Source organism: Marmota flaviventris, chromosome 15 (assembly GCF_047511675.1).
Source record: "Marmota flaviventris isolate mMarFla1 chromosome 15, mMarFla1.hap1, whole genome shotgun sequence".
Classification (NCBI taxonomy): domain Eukaryota; kingdom Metazoa; phylum Chordata; class Mammalia; order Rodentia; family Sciuridae; genus Marmota; species Marmota flaviventris.
The window spans coordinates 45,638,108-45,649,603 of record NC_092512.1 but is presented as its reverse complement, the minus strand read 5'-3'; the positions used below and the strand labels follow the sequence as shown (position 1 = coordinate 45,649,603).

General features: G+C 38.5%; 1 protein-coding gene across 1 annotated transcript in view; it reads left to right on the top strand.

Annotated features, from left to right (window-relative positions):
* The first annotated feature begins 4,662 nt into the window (after nucleotides 1-4,662).
* The window catches only part of Ripk2 (receptor interacting serine/threonine kinase 2), a 46,786-nt gene continuing 39,952 nt past the window's right edge, over nucleotides 4,663-11,496 (top strand). The window contains exons 1-2 of the mRNA XM_027950826.2: nucleotides 4,663-5,095; nucleotides 10,066-10,219. Of these exons, the coding sequence (XP_027806627.1) occupies nucleotides 4,923-5,095; nucleotides 10,066-10,219 (327 nt within the window). The 5' untranslated portion in view covers nucleotides 4,663-4,922. The remainder of the gene's footprint in view (nucleotides 5,096-10,065; nucleotides 10,220-11,496) is intronic.

The following is an 11,496-nucleotide window of genomic DNA, read 5'->3' as shown; positions in this document are numbered from 1 at the left end:
TATTTTGCTTACAGCCTGGAAGTAACAAATGATTATGACTTCTGAAAAAGAAAAATTTAAAAAGCAAAATATTCTGCTACATTCCAGGGCTGAAATGTTTACATGTACACCGAGCTACTAGTTACACGTTTTTCCACATTCTTAGAAACTTTTAACAATTAAATCTCAAAGGAAAATGGAATTTCCCAAGAAATTTCTCTAATAAAAAAATCTTTGCAAGCACAATATTTTTGTAGGTGGGAAATTCCCTCTTTTCATTAAAGTTCTCTCCTAAACATCACATAAAGTGAAACTGAAAGTGGAAACAGCACTGATTATTATCAAACTGAAGCAGTTCCCATAAAGAATGTGGACTTTGATTCAAACACATTTGTTGGGGAATACTGTCTTTGTAATTTACAAATGTAGCTTCCATCAGTTTACCTAACCTCTATGAACCTGGCTTTTATTAAATTAACACATGCTTCTGTCCTCTGTTACAGGGGAATACCCTGGGACTTCTCTTTCAAAACCAAATGTTCTGGTGTCTAGCCCTCTTAGAACACTCAAAGCATTTTGAGGGTAGAGACCACCAATATTTATGTCCACAAAATGTCACTTAAGTTTACTTATTGGCATAGGGTAGGTGGGTTTGTCATCAGACAGGGATCCAAGGAGGTACCTTCAAGAAGGCAGTTGGCCCTCAAGTTTGCCTACACAGGTTCTTGACTTCTCCCACTAAAAAGAATTTCAAGCCACATTGAAAGCAAGACAAAAGCAAGAAGTTATTAAAGGAGTAAAATAAAGGTATACCCAAAGGCAGGGTGTGAAAGTCCCTTAACCTTCAGAGAAAATGAGTGACACCCCCAAAGCTGAGCTCTCTAATTCCATATATGATTTTCCTGTGAAGAAATGTGCAGATTCCCAGGCAAGCTTTTGTGAAAATCAAATTTCACATCAATCATTTGATCTTTGGGGTTTAGAATTTTGGGGGGTTGGTTAAGCAGTCTAGCCATAAATCAGCCACAGGCACTTTGAATTTGGTGACATTTACACTGATTATGTTTTTGTTCTGGTTGATCTGGTAGATGCATACACTGGAGATTTTGCTCTTGTAACAAAAGACACAAGTGTAGCTGGTCATGCTCACAGATCTGGATCTCCATCTAATAAGGGTCTCTTTCTCTCACTGAGTAAAGATCTGGAATACTAAAAGGGCTCAGTTTTCATTTGCATGTATTTTTAAAATGTTTGAATGTTTTACTATGCCTATTGGGTACGTATATTTCTTTTTAACTAAAAATCAGAGTACATGAATAGAAGAAAATGTTTCTTGGATATATATATATATATAGGCAAATGAACATATAATAATGAGTAGAGGACACTGAACATTGTTCAGCTTCCTTTCTTCTTTGGGCATGGGATTCAAAGTGGTGATTTTAAGACGAATTATTTATTCATCTTCCACATAATAAACCATATGTCTAATTTTGTAGACTAAAATATAATTTCATTTGAATGAAAATTTTTTCTTTTATTATGAAGAAAGGATTAAGGAGTGTTAATCCCCTCAGTTCTATTTTAAATCCAGGACTTTCCAGTTTGAGGAGAGATGAGAAGGGCACAGGACCATAAACTCCCATGGGATGAATACCAAATTTCCTGGCTTTTCTATTGTATTACATAAGGTGCAATCATGAGGGGAACTGGGTGATGATACATGGTGCCTCTCTGTATTATTATTTTTTATTTTTTAGTTATACATGAACACAATATCTTTATTTATTTTTATGTGGTGCTGAGGATCGAACCCAGTGCCTCACATGTGCAAGGCAAGTGCTCTGCCTCTGAGTCACAACCCTAGCCCTGTGCATTATTTTTGAACTTCTGTGAATTTATAAAAGCTTTTAAACATTGTCCCTGAGTGTATTCATTTCCTAGATGTTGGCAGGGTTGGTTACTTCTGACAACTGGGAGAGAGAATCTGTTCCACTTCTCACTCCCAGCTTCAGTTTTCCTCGGCTTGGTGGCCTCAGTCATTCCATGACTTAGAGATGACACTCTCACTGTATCTTTGCAGTGTCTTCCCTCTATGCATTCTTGTCACTGAGATCAAATTTCTCCTTCTGATAAGGACTAGGTCATCTAGGATTAAGGCCTACTACAATGACTTTAACTTGATCTTTGCAACGACCCTATTTCAAAATATGGTTAGTCACAGGAACTGGGGGTTAGGACTTCCATTTTAGGGAGGATACACAATTCAGTTCATAGTACTTGGTCTCCTCCCAGTGGCTCAGGAGGCTGAGGAAGGAAGATCATGAGTTCAAAGCCAGCCTCAACAACTTAGGGAAACTCTATAAAAACTTAGTGAGACCCTGTCTCAAAATAAAAAATGAAAAGGGCTGGGGATGTGGCTCAGTGGTTAAGCACTGGGGTTCAATTACCAGTACCAAAATAATAATAATAATAGAAAAAAACTAAAATGTAACTAATATAGTATTAGTAAATACTATGATTTTAATGTAATCTTTACTAAGAATTCTAAAATGAGAAGTGTTTAGTTTTTTTCCAATTGACATGTGAAACATTTTGTTTAATGCAGCTTAATTATCTTAGAAAAACCATTTTTAAACGACACTATGTCAATTTTAGGATTGAATATGAAATGGCTAAATGTGAAACATAATTGTACTCTAACTGCAAAAATGGTTATTTTTTTGCTCATAAGAAACTCCACATCATTAGATATATAGCAGGTTTGATTTTTAGTTTGGGGGGCGGGCAGAAAGATACCAAATGTACTCCAAAGCATTAGTTTTCTCATGTAGAACATTCATTATCATACAATTATACAGACTTGCTGGCATTTGTGTTTTTAAAATTTCTAGGTACTTTTAGATTGAAAAACAGAACATTTATGAATATGAGATGTTGGGAATTCTTGGATTTGTGTGTTTTTAAGTGGCTTTTCAATTTTTTTGTTCTTGTTTCTAATTGAAGAGATGAGATATTTAATATTGCTACTTCTTAAAATTACACAAACAGGTACAAATTTTTAAAAAGTGAATGGAACACAAATTTTGATGTAATTTTATCAATTTATTTAGCACAGGGGACTGAACCCAGGGGCACTTAACCACTGAGCCACATTCGCAGTCCTTTTTATTTTTTATGAGACAGAGTCTCCCTAAGTTGCTTAGGGATTGGCCTAGTTGCTGATGCTGGCTTTGGACTTGGAAATCCTCCTGCTTCAGTCTCTCCAGTCACTAGGACATGCCACTGGCCCAGTTTGATGTAATTTCATATAATTTCAAACAAATGAATCCAACATATAGATATGCTGTTTGGTTTTAAGAATAATTTGCATAGCTATTCTATTTTTGTTTCTTGTTTAATCAATGCATTAGTATTCCTTAAGCTTTCTGTCTTTAACCAATTAATTATGGAAACTAAACAATATATGTTATACATTATATATCCCCATGTAGAAAATTTTTCCATTTATATAAATATGTATTCTTAGTAGGAAGTATACAGTTTAATTCATTTTCATATATAACCAAGAACACATATTTTTAACATTGTATACAGGCAAAAACCATGAGGCTTTAAAGTATAGGGGAGGGGTTCATGATCTAGCTCAGCACAAGAGTGTTTGCTTACCATGTGTGAGGTTCTGGGTTTAATCCTCAGTACAACAAAAATAAAAAGGAAAGAAAGAAAAGGATAGGGGAGATATGCCTAGGTTATATATACTCTACCATTTATACAAGGGACTTAAGCATCTGCAAATTTTAGTGTCCTACAAGCGAGGCCCCCACAAGTATGGGATGCCAAGAACTAACTGCATTTGCACCACACACCCTGTAAAGTGCATCTAATTAGAAAGGTGTTTGTTTAAATGGAATGGTGGTTGCAGTCTTTTTCTTTTGGCATTTATCACTGCATCTTCCCAGTCCGTAAGAAATCTTGGCAGTCTTACCTAGAGTCAGAGGGATAGATTCTCTCAAGGTTATTTTTTCAATCTCTGCATATGCTTATGTGAGTTAAGAGGTGGGAAAACATTCCCTAGTAGAGGCGCACGTCACGGGAGCTTAACATCTGAACGTGTTCCACCAAGGTGGAATTCTCCTCCAAATTCACTCCTTAAGTGGGAGGAAGTGAGGAAGGCTGGAGTCCAGGTAAGTACGCGAATTGAGGCCTTCATTCAGTGTGGAGAACCTAGAAGTCACCAAACTTGCCTCAAACGCTTCCTCTGCAGGCAGAGGGTCAGGGGTGGGGACCCCACTCCCCACCCGCCGTCCTGGGATTCCAGGGCTACAGGAAAGCACGCAGCCCCGAGGAAAATCCTCCCACGTGTGGAGGCCAGCTGACTAGCCTGACACCGGTCAGCAGGCCTCCGAGAGGGACTTTCCCGAAAGGAAAACTCTTCCAAACCTGGGGGTGGAGGAGAGCAAGCAAAAGGCGCGCCCCGAACTCCCTCTCCCCACCTCCCCCGGAAAACCAGCCGAACCCCTCGAAGTCACCCGGACCGTGGGGGCGGCGAAGGATCCCGGGCTCAGGTTCGGCGAGACCCGCCCCGAGAGCCGCGAGTGGGCGGCGCCTAGCCCCGCCCCGCCCGGCCAGCTGACCGCGCCTGGGAAGTTTGGAGCGGGAGGAGCGCGGCTGGCCGGCCAGGCTGCGCGCCGGGGAGGGCCGGGTCCGTGAAAGCAAGCTCCTCCTTGGCGCGACGCGGCGCTGCGTAGTTGACCGGGTTTCCCCCCGCGAGGGTCCGCGGGAGTCTGATCGGCCGGGAAAGCGGTGGTAGCCAGGGGCATGGGCGGCCGGGCGACCTAGCGTCCCACACAGGAAGGAGCTCGCGGCCACTCGGGCAGGCCGGGATCTCGGCGTCCGGAGCCGAGGAGCAGCGGGCGCACCGGAATCCGCCGGCCGCCACCATGAACGGAGAGGCCATCTGCAGCGCCCTGCCCACCATTCCCTACCGCAAGCTCGCCGACCTGTGCTACTTGAGCCGCGGCGCCTCTGGCACCGTGTCGTCCGCCCGACACGCAGACTGGCGCGTCCAGGTGGCTGTGAAGCACCTGCACATCCACACCCCGCTGCTCGACAGGTAGGGCGCCAGCGCGGATTCCAGGCGGATCCCCAAGCGCTGCTGCACCACCCCCCCCCCCCCCCCCAGGCGAGCGGGTTTCAGAATCCCAACGGCAGAGACCCTTGGGTTTGGCCCCACCCCTCGTCACTTCTAGGTAGACCCCCAAGCCTGTCGTCATGGAAGGTGGGGAGAAACTGCACTGCTGGAGATGAGTCAGTCGCTTTCCTGCACTCTTCTCTCCGCCGTCCTTTCTCGCCTTCCCTCCTACTCTCCAAGTCGTCTTTTCTCCCTACTCCAAAAATCAGCAATGACAGCCCAACTCGAAAAGCTGTTTATTGAAGCTTATGTGTTTGTGTATTGGATGTAGGCTTTGTTTGCTTTTGGTTTTATATTTTTTAATGGGACTCTTAAGATTGCACAGTTCACTCTGGAGCTAGACACAAGAGCTATTGAATTGTTGGAACGTGACCCTCCGAATGGAGTTAGGCAAGAAATGTGAAAGACACACCTGATTTTTTTTTAACTTTAGTTTTATTTTATTTATGTCTTAATTTGTTATTATATAAAGCAGAATATATGATATATATTTCATATCTCTGGTTGTACACAGAGTCACGCCATTCATGTCTTCATACTTGTACTTAGGGTAATGATATCCACCTCCCTCCACCGTCTTTCCAACCCCGTGCCCACTCCCTTCCCATTCATCTCCTTTGCCCTATCTAGAGTTCATCTAATCCTCCCAACACACCGGATTTCGAACTCAATAATAATAATATCTCAATAGTTTTATATTGATTACATACTGAAATGGAATATTTGGGGGGGGTTAAATGTAAGATGTTAAAAACTCATCTCGTGCTTCTTTTTTTTTTAATGTGGCCACTAGAAAATCTAAAATTGTATATTTTCACTGGACAGTGCTACACTAGAGATGTTTGGGTTTGGTTTTTTGTTTTGTTTGTGGTTTATTACATGTGGTCATGAAAGTTCAAATGTCAAACTCTTTAACAGAAGTTCAGTTTCTCTTACTGTCACAGGGGAACACTGCCCACAGAGGAAATGTGTATTATTTTTGCTAACAATAAATTGAATTAGAAAAATATCAAATGGTCAAAAATTGTGAATATCTCTCATACCCTGGAACAATTTTAGCCCAGTGTTCACATTATTTTTAATTTTTTTTTTAGTTGTAGATGGACACATTTTTGTTTATATTGTTTATTTATATTTTTTGGTGGTGCTGAGGATTGAACCCAGTGCCTCATAGGTGCTAGGCAAGCCTCTACCACTGAGCTACAAACCCAGGCCCCAGTGTTCACATTTTAAGAAAAAACTGGCATTAGTTTCTCTTTCCATTACAATCACATACCATGGAACTGTGACTGGATGTTTCAGTCATGGTCTAGTCACTAGTACTGTGGAATTTGACTAGAACTTTACTTTCAGTTCTCAGTGAATTAACATCCTTTGCTGTGACATCCTCTTCTTTTGTGTCTATTGTGAGAATATGTCATGATAGATGAGTGCTTGGTCAAAGGCTGTTAATATCAATATCAGATAAATCTCTCAGCTTTACCCCTGCCAAATTCTAGACTTTAATCTGCCTGTGGGGGCTAGATTCGGAACACCTCTAAAGATAGTTTACACTTTTTTTGTATTGTAATCCAGTTCAGCCATGTACCAGGTGTAATGCGTACTTATCCTGGATCTTTATAGTCTGTGGAGCACACTATAAAGACCTTTAAATGGTGGTGGACATATTTTAGAACCAGCTATATACAAATGCAGCACTGCTGGACAATTATGTATTCTAAAGCCAATTGATCCTGCCATTTTGGATGCTGCTTTTCAAGATTTTAATTTTTCTAAGTTTTGCGCCATTTGAGGGCCAAGGAGTGAGAAGGGAGTTTTCTTCCCATACTCATTAACAGCTTTCATAGTATAAAATTTGTCACTAAATTGAGTAAGAAATTAATTCTATCCTCAAAAGAAGCCATAAGACCAGGAAAACCCTAACATTTCAATATCACATTCTTTTCTCCCACTTGTTGCTTAAGATCTTTTAGCAGTATTTATGTAGTCTGAGAATAGGACTAAGCTTATGCAGTTGACTTGTAGGGTGTCTTATTTCCTCACATAAAAGAAATGTGAATAATACAGTCCATATATTTCTTAGGCTCTAGTGTGGATAATGTTTGCATTGTTCTTGGGAAATCACATGGAATAAAAATAAGTTTATGAGATGTTACATGTTATTTTAGTGATTGGTGATCATTCCTCATAACCTTTTATCCAGTGAGTGGAAATTCTGCAACATCTTCCCCCCTTTGAGGAGATAAATCCCATTGGTTGTTTAAGTACCCTATCGGTAACATAACTGTTTTTTCTATTGAAATTTTGAGTTGGGTAAATTTTAGTGAGCCACCTATAAAAAGCTACATTTTACATTTTTAATTTTCACATCTTGGCTTTTTAAAAATGTTCCAACTCTCAAAGTCTTCCTAAAATTAGACTTCATGAACTGTCCTTACTTCTCTAATCAAGAAATGCAATTGGAAGAACATTGACTTTAGAATACTATGATTGTATTTTAATCTGATTTCCAGCCCTTCTGGTTGTAGTGGTATAATCATTAGAAAATTATTCCTTTTTTCTGATCCCCAGTGCCCTTATTTATAAAGTGTAGATAATGAAGTGAACTTTAGAGGATTGATCTTAGGATGATAGCACACAAGAGGAGGAAAGAATGTATTAGATACCATTGGAACTTCCACAATATTTCCTCTCAGTAGTTCTTAGTATCCAGGAATCGTCAGGTTCATCCTGTGACTCCCTGGAAAGGTACTACCCAGTAACAGTCTTAATGGCTCATGTCCTTTAGGGAAAATACAGAACACTCTGAACTTAAAGAGTATGAGTTTAATTAAACAGATACACTGATAAAATTGGTTTTCTCACACTTAAGGTATGAGGTGGTTGAGGGACAAGAAGGAGGAGAGACGCTTTTCACTTTGTCTTCTTGCAACTATTGAATTTTAAAACATGCAAAGTATATTACCTACTCAAAAAATAAGATTTTTATTTTTGCTTTGTTTTGATTTTTATGGGTTCTTAAACAGACTTTATGAGTCTGGTCAGGAATGTCTGTTGGTATTCTTTTTTCAACAACCATTCATCCAGAGCTTGGGTGTTTTAAGAGCCAACTAATCATCACCACTTACCTAATAGACTTCTCCTGGAAGCATTTCTATTTCTGTTATTGTTACCAACACCCACTCGTCCAGGTTAAAAACTGATGACGTCTTCATTTCCCTTCCATTTTTCTAATCCCCCATAATCAGTCACCACAGCCCAGCTGAGGCATTCTGTTCAGCTCGTGTTTTCCTTTGCAATTCCATGGCTACCCATATAGTGTAGGGCTCCCCTTGATTCACAAGTTGACCAGTATTAAAATCTCCCAACACCTGACTTTCAAACTCTTCCTCTTTCTATTGATCCTGTATCCTGCTGCCAAGTTAACCATCCTAAACTTTTGTTTTACTGATGTCATTCTCCTGCTCAAAACCTTTAATCACAACTATCAAATAAAGAGTAACCACCTAACCTGCCTTTAGGACTCAGTGGTAGCCCCAGCCTATCTTGTTGGCCTTCAATCCTTTTATATACACTGTTGCATATCCTGATCCATTTTAAACAGTTTGCAGTTTCCCAAACATAACCTTCATTTTTACTCCTTGAAATCAGTTGACACATATCTACTGGACATCTATGTTACTATGCCCAAGGTACTCTTCACATCCAGGGGTGCACATGTGAACTAGAAAAGCATGGTCCATCCTCATCCATCTTAACTGCCCTGTCTCCAGTTTTGAAATTCTGTCCATCCTTAAGGTACAGCCAAAATCCTACTTCCCTGCAGACAGTGTGACTTCCCCAGACCAAAATTATTCTTTCCTTGGAGCTCCCATAATTTTTATTTTTTCCTTTTCTTTCTATTTATATATGTTTATATTTTCTTTTCTCCCTTTCTACTTAACTTTAAAAATTAAATACAAATATTCTACTATGTATATATATTTTTTTATTTTTGTTTGTATTTTGGTGGCTCTTATCACATTCTGCCTGACATTTTTACTTATTTTTCTTAAAAGATTTTCAGGCAGTTTGAAGGCAAAGAATACATCTTTTTTATTTTTATATGCTTCATAATGCTGAGCACATTTCTTATACTAAAATACTTATTTGTTTTGTTTATGAATAAGCAAATGAACCTGGTATCCAGAGTTATACTTAGGATGTGTTATGAGCATTTACCTGCTCTCAGTGTTCTTTACCTGTATATTAACTTCTAAGCATCATTGACCTTTATGCAGCCATTATCATCTAGTCATTTAAATCTACAACATTTAAATGTTTTAAAATTCAGAATATTTGGGAAAATGTACATTGTATGCAACCATAACATTTAATGTAATATTCTAATTGAATCTGTTTGGTACAAAATAAACATAATTAGTTCAAGCACTAATCATTCTAACATAGATAGGCTTTATAAACTTCCCTAAAACACTGTATTCTTTCCCTTTCCTAGGAAACACAATAATAGTAACCTGGGTATAGCACTTTGACCTGACAGTGGTTTTATTGTTTTGTTTTGTTTAATATTTTTTAAATTGTGGATGGACACAATACCTTTATTTTGTTTATTTTTATGTGGTGCTTCATGCATGCTCAGCAGGTGCTCTATCACAACCCTGCCCCTGACAGTGGTTTTTTAAAAGTCATTTTGGTCTGTAAGCAGACCTGTGGAATATATAGGGTGGATATTACCTGTTTTAAATGTAATGGAACTAAGGGACAGAAAATTTGCAGGGTTTATTTGAGGTCACATAATTAAGGAAAAAATACAGGGTTAATTAATCTTATAGATATGAAAATTGTATATTTTTCATTACCCAAAATATTTATGCTTTTTTTTTTCTTAGTGAAAGAAATGACGTCTTAAGAGAAGCTGAAATTTTGCACAAAGCAAGATTTAGTTACATTCTTCCTATATTGGGAATTTGCAATGAGCCAGAATTTTTGGGAATAGTTACTGAATACATGCCAAATGGATCATTAAATGAACTCCTACATAGGGTAAGTATTATACATTTTCATTAGTTACCATTTCTGTTTTTCAAACTACATTATATTTTGGCTTTACATTCATTTTGATTATTTGGGTATCTATTAGTGAATCAAAGTAAGAATATTGAAAAACAGTGGCAGTGATAAAGTTCCACTTTTGTGGCTTCATGGTGTTAAGATATACTGTAGAGTCAAGCCTTGTATTCCATGAGATGTTGATTATTTTGTTTAGGTTACTGTTTCTGATGTTGATAATGAATTCCAATATTCCCATATGCGAATGCACACAAGTAGGAAAGAGAAAAGAGAAGCTCTGCATATACTATAATCCACAGTTAAGCCATCCTTTCATATTAATGACATTTAGAGTTAGTATTAAGTGTTACTAATACCATATACCTACCATAAAGTTCTGAATTAACAGGCCAAATTAATTATTTGAGTACCAGATACTCTAAGTTTGCCAATAAGAGATAGCAGTTTGAGGCATTTATATTTTTTCTCAAGATTTCAGTTTTTCTGGCTTACAGTTTTGTCAGTAAGCCAGTTTGGGGAGCCCTCATTCTCAAAATTCAATTATTATTGTTTGCTTGAATTTACCTTACAATTATCTCCCATCTGCATTTTCTCTTGAGAAATCTTGTAAACCACTTGGTCCATTTTGTGAGAGTTGGCTTAGTTAAAACTGTATAATCTATAAAATCTGGTTAGATAAATCTAATTACGATATATCACATGTTCTGTCAGCCACCAAGGGAAAGTGGACAGCACCATCAGCCACTCATGGAGTAGCCTCCTCTTTGTTTCAGAATATATCGCATTTTGCTCATGACTTGTGACATCTGAAACAAGTCAAGTAACTGTTGTCAGTCTGTGTAACCACCTCAGGAAACAAAATATAAATATTAAAAAAGCAAAAATTGTTTTCCTTGAGAAATGAATATAAGTAGAAATTCTAATGGTTTCTTCCTGCACTCCCTAGAGATACTCTGGAACCCAAATTTGGAGCCCCCTATAAATTCTGGGTATTGCTAATTCCTGGCGGGGAGTATAAATTTAGAATGAGTGCCCTCCACCTGTGTTCATGCCCAAAAGCCTTCATACAGCAAACACTATGCTGTTGGGAGGCCTGGTTATTACTTTAAACTGCATAATTTTTAGAAAAATTTCCCTTTTTACAGATTAAAAGTCATTTACTCCAAGGGATAGGGCCATGTGTATCCCAGAGAAAGTAGTGTTTTAGATGTCTTTTAGTTTTCTAAATTGTAACTAATGATCACAAAAGG